At 42.4% G+C, this 25,085-nt stretch overlaps 1 protein-coding gene across 1 annotated transcript in view; it reads left to right on the top strand.

The window, feature by feature from the left end:
• Window positions 1–3,589: 3,589 nt before the first annotated feature.
• LOC114664544 (mannosyl-oligosaccharide 1,2-alpha-mannosidase IA) overlaps window positions 3,590–25,085 on the top strand; it is a 560,924-nt gene continuing 539,428 nt past the window's right edge. Inside the window, 1 exon segment of the mRNA XM_028818706.2 lies at window positions 3,590–5,735. Coding sequence (XP_028674539.1) covers window positions 5,193–5,735 — 543 coding nt within the window. The 5' untranslated portion in view covers window positions 3,590–5,192.

Raw genomic sequence — 25,085 nt, forward strand, 5'->3', positions numbered from 1 at the left:
CTGCTTGACAAAGAACCATTTCTGTCCTGTTCCTTCCAGGATTCCATCCCTAGCTGGGGTACAGATCTTAGTTTTATGCCCTTTTTGTTTACATTAATATTGCTCGTATTTATTATTTGTCAAGCCATGTCATTTTCAAATGAGTTTAATCTAGACCAAGGCTGCAAGGGGCCTGGAGCCTATCCCAGCTTGCATGAAGGTACAAAACAGGAACAAACCCCTGACAGGGTGCCAGTCTATCACAGGGCAAACACACACATACACCAAACACACACTAGGGCCAAATTAAAGTCACCAATTCACCTAACCTGCATGCGAGGGGAACATGTAAACTCCATGGAGATAGGACCAGAAACACAAACCCTGGCCTCCTTACTGTGGGGCTGCAGTGGTACCACTTTGCCACCGTGCCACCTTCATTGTTTGTATTCTTTGTTTTTGACGATGTATCAATGCCTTGGTTTGGTTCAATGTGTTTTGTGGGTGGTCCAACAAGGGACGGGGTTGCCAACCTATCACCGCCAGGAACTGCTGCCCAGCCTATAAATCTGGAGGGTCTCCCGCAGTTGCAGGTGGTCCATTCGAATGAGTTTTGGTAAGCTTCTGTGTTGCTACTGCACTTTTTTGATATTTCTGGATTGTTCACCTTTTGTGTGGTACTTTGACTTCACTTTGGATTTGTGATTTTTGGGACCGTGTTTGCTTGAGAATATTATCTTATCGTCTAGCCAAATCCTTTATGCCTTTTGTGCTCTATGGAGCGTCACTGTTTAACAGAGCATTTTTATGGAAATAAAGAGTTTTTATTTTTATAATTGTCTGCCCTTGTTAGTAGCTGGGTTTGACAGTTTTCCCCTATAGTGGGCATTACAGGAGGTGTTTGGGATCACGTGCTAGCTAGTTCAAGACAATTGAAGAGCTCAGTTCCAAAATCAGCTAAGTACAAAAGATAAATAGGAAAATCTGGGTCCGTAAGCAGATTTTGAAACTAAATCCCTAAAACTATAGCGCTACACTGTTGCAATTAGCAGGTTTTGAAGCTCAAACATATTTTTCGGCGCATGACCAACTGCATGAAAAGTCATACTCACGTGTTCACTAAATTTTACCAAAAGGTGTAATTAGCAGATTTTGGAACTCACATCTTCAATTTCATTCTGAGAAGGGTTCTTTGCATATACAATTTGTTTTTTATTCTTTGAAAAGGACAAAACAGAAATCTTTGATGTACAGACAAATCAAGTAATTTCTTTGTCACATCACTTAACATAAATGTATAGGTGAGTGAAAAACTTGTTTGCACAATCCACAGTAGTTTTAGTTTAAATTTACACTAAAGAGTATACACATAAAAATACATTTACAATAAATATCATTCATCAGTCACACACTGCACACAAATAAACTCATTACATAAGTGTACTCTTAGACAATTCATAGTCTATACAAGGCACACTTAGTGCTGGTCAAAGCCCTTTTGGAGCCCTAGGTGGGGTTAATGGACGTCATCTCCCTCGTTGTCCACAGCAGGAAGTCCGTATTATTAGACTTCGATGACCTGTGGAATTGTCCCCCTCGGTGTCTGGAGCATGTGCCCCTTACCTTTCATAAATGGAGCCCCTCAGAAGATTCGCCCTAGGCAACTGCCTATGTCACCTAATGGACTGACCGGCTCTGTGCACACTAATAACACAAAACTGTTGTGGTGCGATGCGATATAGAGAAGAGGGAACAACAGCATGAATTTGTGATAAGAATTAGTACCACTCACCATGCAGAATTCAACACCCTAACTGCTTAATGGAACCTGATGCTACAGTATTATCTGACTGAAGGTGATAGTGTAAACAGCTCATAACTCGGATGACGGAGGTCATTGAAGACTCTCCTAACATACACGTCTTGTAGTTAAGAAAGTTCTTTAATAATTTGCTGGGCAGAACGCACTCCCCTCTGCAACTCTTTCCAATGGAGGGCAATGCACTTGCCATGCCAGGCAATGATGCCTCCAGTTAGGAGGCTTTTAGTGGTGCAGGTGTAAAATGATATGAGGGCACCATGGGCTCCTGCCAAACCTCTTCATTGTTGTGCCTTCCTCACCACTTTTCTCGTGTGAACAGTCCAAGTCAAGTCCTCAGCAATATACACACCGAGGAATTTAAAATTGCTCACTCCCTCCACAGCAGTCCCATTAATGGTGAATGTACAGTGTACACCTCCCTTGCTTCCTGAAGCCCCCTGTTATTTCTTTGCTCACAGCCACATTGAGAGAGAGGCAGTTTTCTTGGCACCAACATGTCAGGGCTCTGATTTCCTCCTTGTATTCAGTCTTTGGAAATAAGGCCCACCACCATTGTGTCATCTACAAATTTTACAATAATATTAGACCTGTTCCTAGACATGTAGTTATGGGTGTAGTGGGAATATAGGAGAGGATTTAGTACACAACCCTAGGGGGCTTCCATGTTAAAACTGACTATAGTGGAAGTGATGTCACCCACTCTTAAAAAAAAAAGCTACAAAGCGATGCCACAGTGGACCCATTTTCATGTGTCAAAAGACCCATCTACATGGTGGTTCCAGGAAGAACCTTTATTTACTTAGATTCTAACTGGTTCCATACAGCAAATAACCACGACTAGACAGCAATATCCATCCATCCATCCATTATCCTACCCGCTATATCCTAACTGCTGGGTTACAGGGGTCTGCTGGAGGCAATCCCAGCCAACACAGGGCGCAAGGCAGGAACAAACCCTGGGCAGGACGCCAGCCCACAGCAGAGCACAAACACACACTAAGCACACACTAGGGACAATTTAGAATCGCCAATGCACCTAATCTGCATGTCCTTGGACTGTGGGAGAAAACTGGAGCTAGACAGCAATAGATTTATGAAATACCAATATGTAATGATTAAAAGAGGACTCTTGCTGCATACAACATCATATGCTACGCTCACGTGTTCTCAGTCTGTTATTGTCCTACTAGGTAGCCTACCGTACATTAAAGATTTCCGATTTTTATTCCACATATTAGGAAGTTTTTCAAAGCAGAAAGAACCAACTTCATATACCAAAAAAAAAAAACCAACCTTCCCAGAATGAAATGGTGCTTTGTCAAGCAAGGGTTCTACTACCCAGTAAACTCCCATTAAATGCCATTAGAGAACCACAATTTGTAAGAGTGTAAGCTACCTAGCAAAAAACTGAGAGATCAAAAAACATCTGAATGTAGCCTATGTTATTATATGCAGCAAGAGTCCTTAAAAAATCATGAACTCATTGGTATTTCACAAATCTATTATCATCTATTCATGAATATTTATGGAATCTGTTACAGATCTAAATAAATAAAAGTTATTTCTGGTACATTCATATGAATGTTCTTTTGGGAATCAAAAGTAGTTCACCTGTGTCATCACTCTGAATTGGCACCTTTATTTTTAAGAGGGTACCAACTGCTGTTACTGAAGGTGAGTGCGTGTAAATGAGCCCTGCTATGGGGTGGCATCCTGTCCGGGATGGGTTTCTTACTTCATGCTAATACTGCAGCCCAAGGCGCTTCATACCATTGAACTGGACTAAAAGGGTTTGAAAATGGGCTGCATTCTTTTCATCTAATGGACGGAGATTAATGTGCAACAGTGGGTTTATCAAATAACAGCAGTAGCTAATCACTAAATTAAAAGCTAAGTTAGCCTTAAAAGAATTTTATTCGTCGTGCACTTTCAAGTTTAAAATGCTGCAGTGCTAAATCTTACATGATTTGTGTTACTGTCAATCATTTGCAGGTAACACTGTGCACTGTCAGCCTAGATAAGATTGCTCGTTTAAAACGACTTCTTATAGCGTCTTACTATGTATAAAGTTTAACTCGTTCGTCGGTGTCAGAACCGCATTAAATAAAGCAAACGAGTTGCCGCCCGAGAAACAAGCGACGCAAGCCCATCCCTACTGCTCATGGCACATGCAAGGCTAACTAGCCTCCCGGCTCCAGCCACCTACCCACCTCCCGCCGCCCATTGAGGATCTTTGGTGGGAAAAAACACGCAGCTTCACCAAGTTCGGCCCACGATGTGATTAGCTGCAGCGCGGATCAGTCACGCCGCGGTCCTTCCCACTGAGCTTTGACAGCGCCGCCGCACGCCTCGGCCGAGCGTTTCACCCTGCATAAGGCTTCGAATGAGCCGCGAGAAGAGCACGCCGCGCGGTGCAGTGGATCGGGTTTGCGGGGCGTCGAGGCAGCGGCTAATCCTCGTCGGTGGGTTTCACAAGCTTACAGCCAACCCGGTCCTCCGATCCTGCGAAGCGGATGCCGCCGCCGAGGTGTACAGCGAGAGCTTTATTCTTGTCTATTAATTTTCTCACATAAGAAAAAGAAAGGGACGAAGCTGGGCATGCTGCTGTGGCAGGCGCTGCGAGCAACTTGAGTCCGCCGGGCTGTTTACACATCAGTGATGAAGAATACGCACACGCATCTTTTCAGTTCTTTATAACCATGACGGAGCTTTTGGAAGGGACAGCGAGGCATCTGAGGTAAGACGCGGAAGCAAAGGTCTTGGAAAGCGCCGTCCGCCTCCCGCCGATGCGCCTTCAGCAGTGTGCCGCCTGGTGAGCTCCTGTAGTGAAGAACATTAAGTAACGGAAACAAAGTTTATGCATTTGAATTGGATGCTGCGGGCTAACGGAGGGACGCAAGACTGCGGCGCATTGTAACGACACGTAATCTCGCATCTGGAGCTTGCTTCAAGTTTGAGACTGCTGCTTCCGTTACGTGCAGTTTTGTTTTCCCTCCTCTTCAGTTCGGTTTGCCATTCTCATTTTCAGATCGTAAATGAAGCGTTTGGCATCAGGACAGGGTCTATCGTTCACGAAAAAAGAGAGGACTGACCCCTGGCAACAGCAGCAGTCTTTGGAACGGGAAATACAGTTGTTTTGAATTATTTTTACTGTGAAGGCTGGGCGCATTTTCAAGTAGATTACGAGAGTGCTTGTTTTGGATGTCTTCGAGACATGCCTTGCCTGAACTTTTTCACGGCAGCAAGATAGCAACGTTGTGAAAATTGACAGCACGTTAAAACAGTAACAACAGCAAAACAAAACGAAGATACCAGAGCAAGAGAATTAAAGGTAAAGAGAGCGTAAAGGACAGAGAAGGAAGGAGCCTGCTAACCTGACAGCAACCTCGCGATGTTCCTCCGAAAGTTACCGGGGGTGTCCGCCTCTGGGATGGGGCTTCGTCTATCTCAGAAATTCGTCTTTTTGGTCTTTCTGTCCGGTTTGGTCACCCTCTGCTTTGGGGCGCTGTTCTTTCTCCCCGACTCGGCTCGTCTTAAGCGAATTTTCTTATCCGGACCGGAGAGCCAGACACTGGAAGCGGCCACTCTCGCCAAGGAGGGCATCAGAAAGATCGACAAGAGCCACGATAGCTTCAAAGACTTGACACCCGGAAAAGGGGACCCCGGCGCCCTCGGCAAGACTAGCAAGGCAGACAAAAGCGGCGACAAAAATCCCGACGAGCACAACTTGCCCAAGGGACCGCCGCAAAAGCCACGGCAAACGACGGGCGCTGGACGGGAAGCCAGAGTGGGGGACACGGAACCGTCTGAACGCGGCGCACACCAATATGATTACGACAAGTTTAGAGCATGTCTGAAGAAGCCATCCCTGGGTGCAAGTAGAGGTAAACCGAGCGACCCCCAGAGCCAAGCAAGGAGAGCGAAAGTCAAAGAGGTACGTACCCGAATACCCGCGCATAACGGGAACTGAATGGGGCTGCTTCGGATTGGGCACTAAGTAAAAGCGCCGAGTTGTAGAAGGAAGGTGATGTCTTCTGGTGCGAATGTAAACTCGGGGATCCTGGTGGGCTTCAGGACTGTCTGACAGCGCGAGGGGCAACGGGATAGGCAAAGAACTTACTGATGAAGTAATTGTATCGAAAGGTGTGGGGGACTACAGACTTGATAAGCCGAGAAGGTCTACAGAACACAAAAGAAGGGCGGAGGTTTTCAAAGTCTAAATAGTTTAAACACTGACAGTGGTAAAAAGATCACGGAAACTTAAGGACTCAAAAGGTCTGAGAGATTTAAATACTGAAAGTTACTGGTAACAAGCAGTGTTACAGAAATCCCTTATAATCAGACGGGCCAAGGCGGTTATGGGCACGAGGACTGGCAAGAGTTTGGGCATCTCTCAAGACTGACATAAGCACTGATAGGTTTGGATTGTTGCAGGATTATTTGATGCCCTGGTATGAAGGGTTAGAGAGAGCTCAGAGGGTTTACAGGTTTCCCAGACCTTGACTGCTACATAATTAAAATGTATTATTATTACTAATGCTGTGAGGGAGTTTCCACCTTCTTACATTGATGTCATTAGGGGAACCGGGCAATGATAAAGTTAGAGGATCTTGAATGTTCTTTGGGAGCAGGCATTGTTTACAGAGATAGCACATGGGAGGAGCTGTTTAGGTCTGAGATGCTTTTAGGAGCTCAGTGGAACTGTAGAGCTGCCGGGCTATCTGTTATTATGAGGGCATACTGGAAATGTGGAAGGATTTGAGAGACCCCGTGATGTTCTCAGTTATTCAGAAGTTCAAAAAGACTGCACAACTGCCTGGTGTAATTAGAGGCACTGAAGATTGGTGGGGGGCATTCTTAAAGCTCATAGGTTAGACCATAGGATTACATGACTTGTTGATGCAATGAGGAACAGGCAGCCTATACTGAATGTGGGGGTCTAATGTAATTTTAATTATTGCAGCATCTACACTGTCCCCTCTCTAAGGGATTTGGAGAACCATGCCGGTGAAAATGATCCGTGATGCTGCCGGGAATGACGAGAGCATGTTGTTTTATGCATTTCTATTTACCATAAAGAGTTAGGAAGCTTTGCCAAGGTTCAAGATTCACTAGTGGTCAGAGGCGGTCTTCATTTTTGATATCTAATACTTCTCTGTTGCAGAGAGTTTGCACATAACTGCTTGAACTTCAGGTGCTGTGGAAGACTAGCAGGAGGTGCAGCGTGCATCGTTTCGGAAAGTGGTAGAGACGTATACAAACGTGCAGGGTTACTAGGCCGCCTGCGGGGTCTTATGAATATGCAGGGTCCACAAGGCTGGTAGATTTGTGCTTATTGTGAAAATGTACACTGGAGCTGGAGATCCTAAACTGAATTTATTTCTACACCCCTGTTACTTAATTTCTTTCCATACAGATAAACTTATACACCAACATATTTCAATTTAAGGTATCTTTAAACCATATATCATTCTAGTATTTGTGTCAGCACTTTATCCATGCATTTCAGGTAATTGCTATTCTTTTAAATAAAGTCAAAAAAAAGTTGTATTGCAGTGACATTTCAGAAGAGCTGAACCATTTTATAGCAAAATACGATGTGAAACCGCTTGGCTTTTAGCAGCTCAGCTCGAACACGTCTGGAAAGGAGCACCAGTTTAATGGCATGTGATTCCCAGATGATTTGATGTCATGGTGGCAACTTTATTATTTATTTTTTTTGTTCCCTCTTCAAGGTGAGGCTATTTCTAAGAAAGGAGAATGGGGAATTCTTGGTTATGCGTCCAAGTGAAATGTGACAGTCTTGCTAAGAGTCCTGCCAGTCTGCAGCACAATGGCAGCTCCAAGCTGTGTCTGCTTGTCGGTGGTGTGTGTGCGCCAGTCAGCCTGGTACATGATTGGTTTTGACTGCCACTTGACCGAGTGTGACAAAGTGATTTGGGGAGTCATGAATTTAGACCCAGATGAGAGAGTGCTGTACTTGAAAAGCTAATCTCGGAAATATATGTAATTATTTTCCCCAAATTGTGTCACTTGATTGAGAACAAAGGGCATTCTGTGCACTAAGATGGGGTCTTGGAGCTGCATTATGATTTCTTTTGAGCCCACTCACTCAAAGTAAAACACTTTGCTGTATAGCATTTCGAGGGTACATAAAATAAATGAATAAGACCATGGCAACAGTGAACAAAGGGAATTTAATTAGCCACTACTATATAAAATTGTGATTAGCGTAGCATAGTGCGTAATGTCTCTTATCCTCCAAGCTTATCTGCCCTTTGACTTGCCTGTGTACTTCAGGGCAGTGCCAGTCCATTGTGCTATGCCATCACTTTGTGTCCTAAGTGGCTGACCCTGCTGTCACTCACCAGTCGGTCATTGCCTTCTAATGACTATTTCTGCCTCAGTAATGTTACATTTCATTTTATGTTCAAGTATGTACACATATTCAGTATTGCAGCTGCAACCAGCATGGAACCATCTTCAGGGTTTATTTCATTGCATTTAATTTTTTAGTGGATATTTTTATCTAAAACTACTTATAAATCAAAACTGTGTAGTAAAGTGTTTCTTTAGTGGGAGCACCAGCAGGTTAAGTGACTCCCAAATATGTCAGTGACGGGGGTTCAACAGGCCGATTGCTGTTTACGGTATATCACCCTTTAGCCAGCAGGCCACACTGCCATTCTGTAAAGTAAATTTGTTGTAGTATTGAGGGACAGATTTGAAGTAATCTCTCTGGTTTGTTTTTTCCTGTTTTAACGATGTAACTGTAACATTACTGCTTGCTGATATGTCACGAGTGAACTTCACTTTCTTTACATAGTGAGAGTTTTGTTGGCACACCAAAGTGGCAGATTATGACAGTTATTTTAATTCACAGGATATTTATATTATTAATGGGAGTGGAGTACTTTAAATTCAAAGGGTTATTCCAATAAAACAGCTGACATTTGTGAAAAAAAATAATACAGAGGGATGTATACACCATCCACCTTAATTAAAGGACAAGTGTCTGCGCGTCCTGTTCTGCCTGAAGGCAAATAGAGGACCAGGTGATGAAATGTTTGCCAAACCAGAAACGAGGCAAAACCATAAATACCAAAGCCTAATCTTAAAGCAAATCAGAAATCAAAGTCAGAGAAAGACATGGTAGAATTTGAAACCAGAAAGAAATAAAGAATATGAGTTTGTATTCCAGTCACGGATACCAAATGAATCTGAAGTTGAAGGATCGCGTTGATGAATCAAGGTGTGGTGTTGTGCTAAATAACGTTCATGGAAACCAGGAGCCACTTGACGGTAACTGGAATAATAACCTGCTGGCGCCCGATTGTAAAACAAAATATGTCAGGGCGCTGTAAATAAATAATCACTGCTTTTACCTACAAAGAACCCACACAGAAGGTGCTAGAGAAAAAGCAGCCTAAATTGCCATGCAATATGTTTGAAAATCCTCAAAGTACACAATTCTTAACATGTCAACACATACCAAATGGCATATAACATACACATATGCATTGTGTTTTTCATTCCAACAGATGGCCCATCATAAACATTTATAGTAATAAAATGCATTGCATTTGTCATTCCAACAGATGGCACATCACCAACATTTGTAGTTATAAAATTCATTGCATTTTTCATTTCAACAGAAGACACATCACAAACAGTAACACTGCCTTTATGAATGCTATACCGAATGGCATATAACATATACATGTGCATTGCATTTTTCATTCCAACAGATGCCACATCATAAATATTTACAGTAAAAAAATTCATTACTACAAATGTTTATGATGTTCCATCTGTTGGAATGACAAATGCAATGCAGTTTATTACTACATGCATTTTAAAATGCATTCCAGTAGATGGTGCACAGTGTTGATTAGTCAGATTTCTGTCTGTCTTAGACAGGTAGCAGAGATGGTTTTCTATGTAATATTCAAAAAACAACTTTGTGCTGAAAATGAAATTCTCTATATATAACTTGTTAGGGTGGCACGGTAGCGCTGCCACCTCACAGTTAGGTCCTCCCTGTGAGAAGTTTGCATGTTCTCCCCGTGTCTGCGTGGGTTTCCTCCGGGTACTCCGGTTTACTCCCACAGTCCAAAGACATGCAGGTTAGGTGTATTGGCGATTCTAAATTGTCTCGTGTGTGCTTAGTGTGTGTGTGTGTGTGTGTGCCCTGTGGTGGACTGGTGACCTGCTCGTAGTTTGTTTCCTGCCTTGCCCCGTGTGTTGGCTGGGATTGGCTCCAGCAGACCCCCATGACCCTGTAGTTAGGATATAGCGGGTTGGATAATGGATGGATGACTTGTTAATTTGCAATTTGGATATAATACTCCATTAACTAAGAAAGGACAAATGTCTTTTATATTGGCAGTTTGAGTAATAGCGACACATGATATTTGAGTGAGACTGATTAATATTTCATTGCATGGATTGGTCTGGAGAATTCTGTTAAGAAGATCATTAATTTGTGATCATTAGTGCTTGAATTTTAAAGTATACTATGAAAAAAATAAAAGGCAAAAAGGTTGTTGTCTGTGTGTGGTAAAGTAAGGAAGGGAAAAAAGTGATGTAAGATTTGTTAATGAAGGCCTTTTCTTGACATGATCTCCTACATGACATGTGTGATCTAAAATGGGTTTATATTCAGTGGTCTTTTTGTAGGCTATTGCATCCTAATACTAAACAAAAGAACTAAAAAAGGAACTTTGTTACCTCAAATGTCCAAATTTCAATGACACATTTGATATTGGGGCCATGAGCTTTTCTCATTAGGAAGTGATGGAGTGATTGGAGTAACTGAACATTAAAGGGTTGTGCAAAAATAAATGCATTTAAAAAACCCAAAAGACCACAAACCAGTTCTTGATGACCTAAGTAGCAAAAGAGAGAATTTGGTATTGCATAATCTATGTACTGTATATACTCGCGTATAAGTTGGGTCTTGGAACCCGAAAAATCGATCTTAAAATCAGACCCCGACTTATGCGCCCATTCAGAAATGTGACCCTTACATTTTTTTTTACATCTTCTTCCCTCCTCCAGTCTCACACCAGTTTCTGAGACATATCGAATTCTGCTCCAGCAGCACAGTTACCAATTTCTTTTGCCACTTCCACGACTTTTAATTTAAAACCAGCTTCATGTTTTCTTCTGATCGAATGCTTCATCGTAGATAAGGGATGATCTTACGATAAAGGTGTATGAGGGTGTGAGATGCAAAAAACACAAAACAGTGCAAATGTCGCTTCAGAATAGTTCGGGTATTACCATGTGGTCACGTAGGCACAATAAATAGAAAAAAAGGCAGTGTGCTCCATGGTTACTCTCTCAGGTGGGTGTTAGCATATCGTAATCTCTTGGACCAATAGTGTGAGTTTTCCGAATTCGACTTACACGACCAACATTGTAAAATACCAGAAATTATACGATAAAATCAAGTCCCGACTTATCCGCGAGTATATACGGTAGTCTCCCAAATGACTGACCGATTTCCCCCAGCTTTATGTTATCTTTTTGTTTGTAGACATTCCCATCCACATCATAAGCTAAACATCCAGGAAAGAACATTGTTGGTTCAAACATCCCATTATCAGCAACATTGTGGGGATCGATTTGTGATGTTTAGATGTATTTGTAGTTTCAATCCACAGTTTGCTTTGAGGAAGTCTACCTGATATGATACATGGGGGGTGAAAATGAATGTGATGTGTGTTTGATCTTTAAAGGGCTGTGCCAAAAAGTACAGAGGCCAAGATGAGATAAAATGGGTGGAGAAGCATAATTTAATATTGAAGATCTTGAGCAGTTTCATGCATTTCCTGTCAAATGATTGACACATTTTTCCCAACAGTGCATTATCTTTTTATATCCTGCCAGTATACTTATTGGAAATTTACATTAGATGGCAAAAATGGACTTTTTAGGGTAAAATGTCATATTAGCATTGTCATGATATTTGATTCCATAGATTGGTTTAGAGCAGTATGTTGCTGACGATTAGATAGATAGATAGATACTTTATTAATCCCAAGGGGAAATTCACATACTCCAGCAGCAGCATACTGATACAAAAAACAATATTAAATTAAAGAATAATAAAAATGCAGGTAAAAACAGACAATAACTTTGAATAATGTTAACGTTTACCCCCCCGGGTGGAATTGAAGAGTCACATAGTGTGGGGGAGGAACGATCTCCTCAGTCTGTTAGTGGAGCAGGACAGTGACAGCAGTCTGTCACTGAAGCTGCTCCTCTGTCTGGAGATGATACTATTTAGTGGATGCAGTGGATTCTCCATAATTGATAGGAGCCTGCTGAGCGCCCGTCGCTCCGCCACAGATGTCAAACTGTCCAGCTCCTTGCCTACAATAGAGCCTTTCCTCACCAGTTTGTCCAGGCGTGAGGCGTCATTCTTCTTAATGCTGCCTCCCCAGCACACCACCGCGTAGAAGAGGGCGCTCGCCACAACCGTCTGATATGAAAATGAACTTGACTGGACACAGTTGCAAGCCAATCCTAGGAGAGCTAAGGTAAGGAGATACAATGTTTTAAGATTTGTTACTTAAAGGAAAAATTAAATATTTTTGTTTTATGTGTTAGTTGCGTGGCACTGTGGTAGTGCCGCTTTCTCAATGTAAGGAGATTTGCGACACTAAATTGGCCCAAGTATGTGTTCACTGTGTGTTTGTGTGTAGTCACCCTGCGATGGACTGGCACCCTGTCTGGGGTTTGTTCCTGCCTTGTGCCCAGTGCTGGCTGGGATAGGCTCCTGCACCCCCCATGACCCTGGTCTGGGTTAACAGAGTTGGAAAATAACATGTTACTTACCTCAAGAGTTTTGTGGTGGTGATGCCCAAGAAAATGTTTCAATAGAGAACAGAGTTATAACCTTTCTGATAAAATGAGAGCCTGAGGTGACCAGTGCTGGACAATAGCAAACAATATGAAAAATGTACATGAGAATAATCTTAAATTGGTCGTGTTGTATAATCAACTTGCCAAGTCATCCAATCGTATGCTCCTGGAAAATCAGAACAGTGCTCGCATTGGAAACGCATTCACCCGGCATTGGCATAAAGAAGAACTGTGAAAATTTAAATGTGCAGCTGATCACAGTTCGTATCTGGAAAACTCTGACTTTTTTTTTTTTTTTCCTGTTCGGTCACTTTGGCACAAAAAGTTGGAGGAGAATATATTATCAGATAAAATGATGTGAAAGAAGGAGTGAATGATTTGTGCTATGTGTGTTTGCAGCTATTGAAAGAAGAGAGCATAAAAACCACTCAGTTGAAGACTGTTTAGGACTTAGTGTTTTTTGGTTGTCTATGCTTACCATTTTAAGATTTGAATTGTTACCTTTTGTGCGGCCCCTGAAGTTTGACAGTTGTTGATATTCTGGTTGTCAGATAAGACCATCTGGACCCTCACTTCCTTCTCCCAAAACTCCTAGCACTGAATCCAAGGGTTTACCACACAGATTGTGCTGGGGCTGGAGAACTGCAAGCAGTTCACATTTAATTGGGGAAGGGGCTCCTTGTTCCTACTGAACCTTCCTCCCGAGGGACATCTAAAATGGCAGCGAATTTTATGAATTTGGATGTAAAAGAAGGTGTCTCTTACTAAAGTAAAGAGCAGCTGTTAATCCTCTCTTTGATTGTGTGTGTGTGTGTGTGTGTGTGTCGTTCATGTTATGTGTGTTTTTTTTTTTTTTTGTCCCCCCACCTCCATTTTTCTAAGTGGACTAATTAGCCATTTTAAATCTGTCACTAAAGTGAGAGTTTCCAGACTTGAAAATTGAAAGAGGGCACTATAGCTTGAAGGATAATGAGCGTTTTTCTCCTGACTTAATGGAATGAGTTCTCCCGTGTGACTCCTGCAAGGCTAAGAAGGCTGTTTGGCCCGTACGTAGGTTTGCTGGTTTCTGCTGCGATATCCCTGAGCTGTCTGACAGGCCCCGAGCTGCTTTAACTTATGTCTTAATAGGCTCTGCCCTGCCGCTTCTGCTGTTTTTTTTTTTTTATTTTTAATTATAACTTTGCATATCCTTTCACTTGTATGTGACTTACGCGATGAATATGGAACAAATGGTGATGACTGACCGTCCTGTCATCCTGGGAAGGACTCTGGTGACGTGTGACCCTCTGACCGGCCATTCATCCATTTTTTTTTTACAAGCTACTTTTCCTATTTCTTAACTGTATGGGACTGGAAATGGATCAGCTGTCCTGGCGTGAGACATGGGCAGGACACAAATACTCCCTAACACACGTATCATTGGGATGTGGGAGGACAGCACTTGGAGAACTCCACGTGGATGGTGAACAGCCCGGAAGCTGAACCCAGGCCTTTGGAACTGCACTAAAAAGTGATCCACCATGCCACCCTGGACACAAACAAATTACTCCGTTACCACATGGGGTGCATTTCCTTTTGCCGTAATTGCAGCCATTATTTAGGCATTGCCCGCTGTGAGCACACGAAAGTGGACTCACCACAGCGATTCGGCGATCACTAGGCGGGCGTCTTGTTTTTCTGCTTTGGACTCACGCAGCCATATGCCGTCTTGTTTTTCCTCCCTGATTTATTCTCTTCTTTCTTTTCTCTTTTGTATTTTTTTTCCTTCCCTCATTTTTATGGGAGTAAATAATTTTGTAAAGACTCCCATTATAAATGCTGGCTGGCACTAAAGTTTATTGTGTTATGAAGCAGATGTTCCTGCTGACAATTAAAATCATTTGTCATTATTCCACAAACGCACTGGGCTCACAGCGAGCGGCTTTCTGCCTGATGACCTTTGCATGGAGTCTTTCCTTGTCCTAGCTCATTAGTGCCTGCTCTTAGACAACCTATTGATTTCAGGTAGACAAACCGGGACGCAAGATACTGATTAACGGCTATTATTTAGAGAAATAAAGATGCACGCAGTGTTCTGGCCTTTGTGTGTGCCCAGTGACAGTGGCATGACTTTAGGGGGGACAGTCTGTGTGGCACAGAGAGTCGAAGAACCCTCCCACCTCCCCTATGTACCTGACAAAGTGGGCAAACTTTTGAGCTGGAGAAATGGCATCCTCAAAGGCATGTTTAGCATGGCTCAGTAAGTTATCACAGGGCTCTAATGAGTCAGCGAGTGAGCCGCCTCTCACAAGGTGGCAATGTTTGCAAACACTGGTCATGGTCGCCCTCCCTTCCTGCAGAGCTGTTTTAGGTGTGACTAAACAGACTGTAATAATTACTGGTGAAGGCAGTAGTTTGCTCACGTTGCAGACGAGAAAGAGAGCCTTTAACTCTGTGTATGGATATTCTTTGTTTGTTCACCAGTCTTGGCCTGTGGTTGTCCTACAGGGGCTACAGGTCTAAATAACAGACACCATCTTGTGGCAAGGATGCCTTCAAGTATCATAGTTCCTTAAACTTAGCAATGATGTTGGCAGCCTAAATGAATGCATTACTTTATGATACTAACACAGAGTGGCTTTGTCCATGTAGGACGCATCGGTTACCTGCCACCTTCTAGGAAAACAGCTGCATGATTTGTTTCAGCTTTTGTAATTAAAGTGGTGGCACACTGAACAGTGCTGCTTTCTCTCTGCTCAAGAGTGCCCAGTTGTTGTCTGTTTGCCGTTTGCATCGTCTCCCTATGCCCACATTGGTTTTCCTCTTATATCACAAAGATGTGTAGGTCGTTTTAATTTAAATGTGCCAGGTGTGCACCTGAAGGTACACTGCAATGGACTGGCACTCTGTTTAGGCTTAACTCTTGGTTTGAGCCTGATGCCGTCTAGATGGGCTCCTGCTCCTCACAACACCTAACTGGAGTTCAACAATTGTGAGGGTGAAGCTATTCAAATTATTGGATTAGAATTAAACCAAGAGATGAGCAATAGGTTAATACGGTGGTCTTTAATGCTCCCTGCTGGTATCCAGAATGTTGCCGAATCAAATCCCTGGTACTGCCAAAAGGGACCCTACTCTGCTGGGCACTGGAGCAAGGCCCTAAACCTGTAATTGCTCCGGAGACGCTGTAGAATGGATGACCCTGTGCTCTGACCCCAAGGAGTAAGCATAAACTAACAAATTCTTAATACACAAAGTTGCATGAGGCAAAATAAAGAACAGAAAAAAAGCATTCTTATATAAAATGTCTGTCTGTCTGTCTGTCTGTCTGTCTGTCTGTCTGTCTGTCTGTCTGTCTGTCTGTCTGTCTGTCTGCCTGCCTGCCTGCCTGCCTGCCTGCCTGCCTGCCTGCAGTTGCCCACAGTGTTTTAAAGGATGTGTGGCGATGCAAAGCTTCATTTGTACTCGTGCACATGAAAGAGCAATTCCCTGGGTAAATAACAGTAGTTAACTGCGTTGTTGTGGATGACCTGAACTCTTCAGACGTATGCATTTTCTTTACTTTCAATCTTACAACCTCACATTAATTTTAAGCAGACTATGTAGAATTGCAGTGCTCTGTTTGCAGTGGTTGTAATAATTAGGTTCTGAGATTTTTCAGGTAAGGGAAACTGAGGTTTTGAGGTTAAGGTTGTTACACTCACTAATTATAATGCTGGAAAGTGATGACGTATTGCATGTTGATTAGCACTTGTAAGTAAGAATTTCACTGTACTGTCTGTGTATACAGATTGTGACAATAGAGACCTTATAAACCCTATATAATGCCATTCATGTCTATATAATTTGTTGTTCTTTTTACTGTTTCAATGTATATTCCAATATACTGTACTGCCTTACATGAACTCAAGACTTTTGGTTTTAAAAGGTCCACCCTTCCCAAATTCACTTATTTCAGTTGGAGTGGGGCATGGAAGCAGGGCCTCACCCCGCACAGCCTTTCCCAGAGCAGTCCATTTCAGGCCCAGTGCATTAAAGGCACGCTGACACACTAAGACAATTCAATCTTCCTCATCTTAGTGCTGTGGGGAGAAACTGGCATGCCAGAGAAATCCATGTGAACAGAGAGAAAATGTTCAAAATCCACACAGACAATGAACAGATGAAGAGTTGAAACCCAGTGCCGTGCAGCTGTGTGGGGGCGGCACTGACTGTATCAGCTGAAACATATGCAGTATAACGCACTGGTAAGGCCTCACCTGAAGTTATGTGTACGGTTTTGATCTTCATAAAAAAAAAAAAATAGACAAAGCAGTGCTAGAGAAAGTCCAGTGAAGAGCGACCAGACTGATTCTGGGACTAAGAGCTGTGAGCAATGAACATAGAATGCAGGAGTTGAACTGAGGTGGTGTAATTAGTACTTAACATTTTCATTCAATTATTATTAAATTAGTGTATAAGTGAATTAGAAAAATTGGATCCCAGCTGTTATTTTAAAATAAATTCTTCAATAAGAACTAGTTGGGGGTTTGAAAAGAGTACATTTTACACAAATGTTAAAAAGTTTTACTTCACTTAAAGAACCAAAGACACATGGAATAAATGACCAAGTAGTGTGGTTGACAATGGGATTTTAAGGTCCGTAAGTCTCAACTTGGTGTTATTTTGGACAATCTAGATCAGTGTTTTCCAACTGCCGTTTCATGGACTGGTACTGATATACGGAATATTTTTGTCGTTTCATGAAAAACATTGAATTCCCATGTCATGTTTTAGCCAAAGTGAACTCTTTTCACAAAACAATTTGAACTAAAAACTTGGGTCATGTTCTTTCTGGATGCTCAAAAGTCAAAGGGAACTGTCTCCCAAACTCACTGTCACCCTCTGCCCCTCCAACCCCTACCCCCCGATTAAATCTTAATACATTTGAACACTCAAAACTATGAGGTTGACCCCAGTCCGGCCTTCGACCTAATGTTAGTAAATCTTGATGCCTGCTTTTTGATCTAATGTTTGTAAACCTGGATGGCAAAATCTCTGGTCTATTAAGCAATTGGACTTAATAAAGAGCACCGGCACTTATGTGTTTCCACTTCAAGCACTGGTTTGGACAAATTGTGATACAGAGTTAATGATTATTATTAATAAGTATTTTCCACCTCCCTGGTCTGTAAAGATTTTCTCAGTTATCTGATTTTCTACAACTCAAAAAGGTTGAAAACCTCTGGTTAGATGAATAGGAGTGGCAGGCTTATTGGGCTGAATGGCCTTTTCGAATTGTTCTAATGTTCTTACCATTTTGCCATATGCTACTGGCTGTTTTATCTCAGCCAGGGTTCCTATATGTGTGTATATATAATATTTATGTACATTAGGATTGCACTGCATACTGGTAATGGAAAAGTACAGAAAAATTCAAATTTTAAAATGGCATGACTCCAGAATTTTGGGATTTTCAGTTCTGGAAGTAAACATCCTGTCCTCTTTCAATCCACCCCCCTTTGACAATCGCTATTGCAGTTCCTTTTTGTAGAATTCACAAAATGTAAGTAAACACATGCATATGGAGCTTCACAACACAGCCCGCCCAAACCAAAATGATCAGGACTTCTTGGGGAAACATTCTTTACTAATTTTATTGCTTTTATGCAATTGAGACATTAAATGGGAGCAAAAATTGCTTCAACATGATCGACTTCACAATAAACATCCCCCTCCTCCATTGCCTTGACGCAATCGGGACTTCACTGCTTCAAAAGGGAAATGGTATGTAGCAAGGTCCAGTGTCATGGCAAATCAGGGTGGCTGGAGTAAGATGGAACTTTTTGAAGTTAACTGTTATTTGTTTCCATTTTGGTACTGGTACTGAGGTCCAAAAGCTGGTATCGATACTGAAGTCAAACTTTTAGTGCTAATCCATCACTAATATATACAGTATATAGTGACCACCAGGGCGTGCACAGCTCCCCTAACACTCGGCACAAGAGTCAGCACAACACAGGCTTTATTCAGCTGTGGGAAACACTTTTCCTTCATTCCCCACCTATGCAGCACAGTACACTAAGCACCAAATCAATCACACAGCACAGCACAGCACTCCTCTCTTGCCTTGTCCACTCTCTTTTGCCTCCATTCCTCCCTCAGGCTTCGTCCTTTTCCTCCTGACTCTGGTTCCCTGAGTGGAGTGAGGCAGCTCAGGTGTTCCGTGATCTCCTTCTGGTTGTACTTCCTAGGTGTGGCAGCAGTCCTGCAGTGGAGAGCTCAGCCATTCCACAGGCCTCAGCAGGGTTGAGCTTCTATGTGCCAAACCCGTGGCATAAGAAGCCGAGGGACTGCCCTCTGTCATCCCGGGGGAGATACTGCAAGCTCGCTCTCCTGAACCTTCTATCTGTAAGAGCCCCAGCCGTCCTTCACTCATATATATAGATACAGGGACGGCACAGTGGCGCAGTGGGTAGTGCTGCTGCCTTGCAGTTAGGAGACCCGGGTTCTCCATATGTGGAGTTTGCATGTTCTCCCCGTGTCTGCGTGGGTTTCCTCCGGGTACTCCGGTTTCCTCCCACAGTCCAAAGACATGCTGATTAGGTGCATTGGCAATTCTAAATTGGCCCTAGTGTGTGTGTGTGGGTGTGTGTGCCCAGTGGTGGGCTGGCACCCTGCCCGGGGTTTGTTTCCTGCCTTGCGCCCTGTGTTGGCTGGAATTGGCTCCAACAGACCCCTGTGTCCCTGTAGTTAGGATATAGCAAGTTGGATAATGGATGGATGGATATATATACAGAGGGTGAACTTCCACACACATCAGAGGTAAGCGCTACCACTAAGGACCATGAGGGGGCATTGTCACCAAAGGTATTGTTCCTTTTTCTACCCACAGCTCAGAGTAACTGCCCAATGAGAGCAACTGACTCTGCCCCTTGTGGTTCAGCTACTTTAAATCCAAGAAGGGGTCATCTCATTTCGGGAAGAACAGGCTGGCAGATATACTGTAGCGCCGACTTGACACTATGACCATGCTACAGAGATCTGAATTACCTTCTTCATACCAGGCAATACCACCTTCTTTTGCCCTGTGTTATTTGCACCATTGTATACCTGTTTATTTTGGTGGACTGCTTCGCTATTAAAAGGGGTGACCTGGTTGGTACCCTAACATTACTTTCATGGATATGTGTGTTCCCTCGATTGACTATATATACCGTATATACTTATATATGCCCATTCAAAAATACAACAGTTACATTTTTTTTTTTTACATCTTCTTGCCTCCTCCAATCTTGCACCAGTTTCTCAGACACATCGAATTTTGTTGCAGCAGCACAGTTACCAATTTCTTTCACCACTTCAACGACTTTTAATTTAAAACCAGCTTCATATTTTCTTCTGATTGAACGCTCCATCGTAGATAAGGGATGCTCTTGCGATAAAGGTGTATGAGGCTGTGAGATACAAAAAAATACAAAATAGCGCAAACTGTATTACCGTGTGGTCATGTAGGCACAATATATAGAAAACAAAAAGGCAGTGTGCTCCATGGTTACTCTCTCAGGTGGGTGTTAGCATGTCGTAATCTCTTGGACCAATAGCGTGAGTTTTCCACATTCAACTTATAGGACCGACATTGTAAATTACCAGAAAAATTATACGATAATATCTGCGGGAGAACTTAAACGCGAGTATATATGGTATATATAATCTCCCACCTCTATTCACCTATCTGAAATTTCTGGATAATCTGAGCGGGAGCAATGTTTGACTAAGAAGAAGTTGTGTATCATTTAGAATGCATCACAAGAAAGAACAAGACGCCAATATAACATTGAGTACCGACAATAATTTGTTTCCACTTATTAAGATACAGTATGTATGTTTTGAGGTTAAATGAGAGTCCAAGAGCTCGGAGTAGGATGCCCTTAATAAGGGGACTGAGACCCTGATACCATCAAATTCTAGAAACGCTTCTGGTGCATGTAACTATTATATGGATTAAGCAAATTCAAAAATAGACACCATTTGCTTGTCTTCACAAATACTACACCTTTTGCTTTGTTCTTTTTCAGTTACACTGACTCCCTACGACCCTGAACCGGATAAGCAGCCTTAGAAAATGGATGGAATGAATTTTCCATTTAATGTTTACGAGCTGCTTAGTTCCTGTTTTAGGTTAGAGTGAATGCCACTATTTTGTCTTGTGCCTTTCCTTATTTTCGCCGGGCTTGACTTGTGTGCACAGAAAGCAGGTCAGTACGCCATCGGCACAATTGCTGGAGAGGTACTGATGGAAACAATAATTCTACAGAGAAAATGATTGGCCTGAGTGCGTAAACAGCAGTGGGCAGCGAGTACGGAGCAGATTCACTCTATTTCGGTTCAAAAGTGTCTACCAGTGTATATCAAAATAAATGCAATCTGCTTCTTTGACAAAATCAGCTTGCTAGTAAAATATGGAATGGGCCAACAGCCTGCTTCCTGTTTTCAGTGTGAAATTGCCGTGTGGTGGCAGATTTATTAAAGCAGAAAATATCTGAAAGGACATCTTCTTTTGAGCTATGTGATTCTGTTTGAGTAGCCTTGCTCTAAGACCTGAGGCTGGTAATTGAAGCTGTTTTACCGAACATCATGAAGGACTGCTGGGCACAGTCACAACACCTGCTGTTGCTGCCAGCCCAGTAGTGCCCCAACCTGTGCTCCCCCCTCTCATCCCCAAAGACCGCAGACCATTTCCAGAGACTTAACTTTTGTAACAACAAGTGCTGTGGGTATTGAAGCAATGCAACCCCACCTCCTCCGCCTCCAATCTGCTGGACCTAAGCTTGAGACCATCTTGGCTGTAGGCGACATTGATAATGACTGTACTGCTGTTGGACTCTGCACATCAGAGCGAAGGTTGACTCATTAATGAAAAACACGTAAGATTTGAAAGTCAGATTGAATGCTGTCGGTGTCGTGCAGCTGAATTAACATAAATGCTCCTGAGAAGATCCAAGAGGCCAGTGGCCATTCTACGCTTTAATAGAATTAATTTGTGGGGCTGAATGTGGAGGGGGCAAAATTAAAAAAAAATTTAAAAAGGCTAGAGCTGACAGGGTCGCAAAGAAGGAGTGCCAGTCAAGATGGCAGCAGGGAAACTGCTTTACCAGATGCTTCCACATTATAAGAAGACAATTTAAATTGATAGGCGTCCAATCTTATATCTTTTTAGGGAGATGGAATCTTGCATTGGGGGGCACACTGATGTTAAATTCACATTTTCTGGGATTTTGATTAAATCTAACTAAATGGCAGTGCAGAGGGGCTAATTTTATATGCCGGAAATATTCTACATTAATGAGATTAAATGCTTCAATCTGTTCTGCCACCATACAGATGTTCCAGTAAAGTTACTTGCCTGCTAGCTGCTGTGTTAATGCTCATGTAAAGGGTGGTCCAACATGGAAGTGTACTGACTGAAGCCTGGCGCAGCCTGCACTCAAGCTAAGCTTTTGATAATGGGCAGCTTTTTATCATTTCTTGCCCAAGGTATTGAAAACCTGTGGTGGGCTGGTGCCCAGCCCTGGGTTTGTTTCCTGCCTTGTGCCCAGTGTTGGCTGGGATTGGCTCCAGCAGACCCTCGTAACCCTGTAGTTAGGATATAGCGGGTTGGATAATGGATGGATGGATGGGTATTGAACACTGGTTGACTATTTTTATTAGTAGGACAGTAACATTTTAAGGATAAGACTTTGCTAATTCTGAACATGAGAGGTTTTGCCTGACTGACAAAAAGTATTAAACTAATATCCAGGGGATTCAGAAAGTATTCATGCCTTTTCCTTTCTGCACACTTTATTGTGGTGTAGATTTCATTTTAAATGGATACATTCTCCATTTTTGCCCCTCAGTCCACACGTAATAATGCATAATGACAAAGTGACAAAATGTTTTCGGAAATGTTTGCAAATTTGTTAAAAATCAAAAGCTGAAATCTCTAATTCATGTAACTGTTCAGACCGTTAATTCTGTACTTTGTAGTAGTGCCTGGTTTTGGGCAGTTTTATCCCATTTTTCCTGGCAGAGCCTCTCAAGCTCCGTTACACTGGATGGGACGTGTCTGTAAACTGCCATCTTCCTTGTCTCTCCTCAAATGTTCTTTGGGGTTTAAGTTTGGGCTTTGGCTTGGCCACTCAACAACAGTCAGAAATTTGTCCCAAAGCCACTTAGGCATTGTCTTGGCTGCAAGCTTCAGGTCATTGCGGAGCTAAAAAGAGAACCATTCCCCCAGTCTGAGGTGGCGTGCACTCTGGAATAGGTTTTCTTCAAGGATCTGTCTGTATTTGGCTTATTCATCTATCCAGCAGTTCTGGCCAGTCTCCCTGTTCCTGCCGCTGTGAAGTACCCCTATAGCATGGGACTGTCACCATCATGCTTCATCATTGGAATGGTATTAGACAGGTGATGAGCAGTGCCTGGTCTTCACCAGACATAGTGCTTGGAGTTCTACCCAAACTCCAAATGAACTTTTATATGCCTTTTACTCAAGAGTGGATTCTCACACACCTGCCACACTGCAATGAAAGCCTGATTGATGGAGTGCTGGTCATCCTTCTGACAGGTTCTCCCATCTCTACAGAGGACTACTGAAGGTGTGTTCAAGTGACTCCTGGGTTCCTATCATCTCCTTGACCAAGGCCTTTCTTTCCAATTTGTACAATTTGGCTGGACAGATAACTCTAGGAAGAGTCCTGGTGTTTCCAAACTTCTTCCATTTCACAATTATTGAGGACACTGTGGTCCTGGGAACACTCAAAGCTTTAGAAATGGTTTTATCCTCTTCCTCTGATCTATCCATTTTGATAATTTGATCACAGAGTTCTGCAGAGAGTTCTTTGGACTTCATGGCTTGGTTTTTATTCTGCAGTGTGAATTGTGGGATCTTGTATATACAGTAATTCTAGTGTGTCATGACGAGGATGCGCAGCATTGCTCATAATAGCCATCAGTTTTGTGTTCATTTTCTCCTTTCACTTCTACCTGCAGGGGGACGAGAGTGTGCCCTATAATTGAACCTATCTTCTTAATTAGCTTGTCAGTTTGGTGGACCTCTCTTGAACTATTGTTGCTAGCCCAATGCAGCACAGTTTAGAAAATCCCACTGGATTACAGAGCATTAGAACATGTAAAGGATGTCACTACCCACATTGAAGGAACGCAGTCTGCTTCACTCTTTCTTATATCTTATCTACATATATCCTATGTTTGTGAAGAAATAACTTCGACCTGAAATATACCAATATTACCCTTTAATGCAATATGTCTTTTCAGACAATAAGGAATACCTTTCCATCCATTCAGTTTCTAGATGCTCGGGCTGCTGCTCCTTTTAACATGCATAAAGTATCTGGACAAGAATATAATCAATAAACTGGTTAAGTTTGCAAGAGATGTCAACCTAGGTAGGAGAGGAGATAATCTAGAATCGGCTACATTGTTGCAGAGGGGCTAGACAGCATATAGGCTTGGTCAGATTTCTGGTAAATGAAATTCACTGTAAGTAACTGTAAAGTATTGCAGACAGAAAGTAGAAATGTTAGATTGGAATACACAATGGGGGATCTGAAACTAGAGAGTTCAACTCATGAGAAGGATCTGTAAGTCCTAGTGGACTCATCACTATCTACTTCGGGGTAGTGTACAGGAGCGATCAGGAAGGCTAAAAAATTGTTAAGTTATATATCACAATGTGTGAAGTACAAGTCAGGGGACGTTTTGCTTAAGTTACATTACACACTAGTGAGATCTAACCTGGAGTACAGTGTTCAGTTTTGGTGTACTTATTATATAAAATACATAGGAGCACAAAAATAATCCAGAGAAGAGCAATTTGGCTGATTCTTGGGACTGAGACGTGTGAGCTATGAACAGAGATAATAATAATAATAATGACAATGCATTTTATTTATAGGGGCACTTTACATTAGCAGTAAATCTCAAAGTGCAACATAAAAGGATTAAACAAAGGCAAGGCAAGATAAAAACACAGATAAAACAACAATAATTATAGCATTCTTGTTAATATGCTTTCCTAAATAGAAAAGTCTTTAGCTGTTCTTTAAAACAGCCCACAATCTGCTGTGTTCTCAGGCTCTCTGGTAGGGCATTCCAGAGCCGTGGAGCAGCGGCTGCAAAGGCTCAGTTACCCATTGTATGAAGTTTGGTCACAGGGGGGCAAAGGCGGTAGGTATTTGTAAAACGGAGGTTTCTTGTAGTGGATTGTAATAAAAGGAGTTCTTTAAGATATTGTGGAGCATTTCCATGAATACACTGATGAGTGAGCAAACAGAGTTAGTATTCGATACGGAGACGGATAGGGAGCCAATGAAGTGACTGAAGGATTGGTGAGATATCTTCATATTTCCGCACCCTCATCAGGATCAGATTAATGGAGTTGAACTTTTTC

Source organism: Erpetoichthys calabaricus, chromosome 14 (genome assembly GCF_900747795.2).
Source record: "Erpetoichthys calabaricus chromosome 14, fErpCal1.3, whole genome shotgun sequence".
In the NCBI taxonomy this organism is placed as follows: domain Eukaryota; kingdom Metazoa; phylum Chordata; class Cladistia; order Polypteriformes; family Polypteridae; genus Erpetoichthys; species Erpetoichthys calabaricus.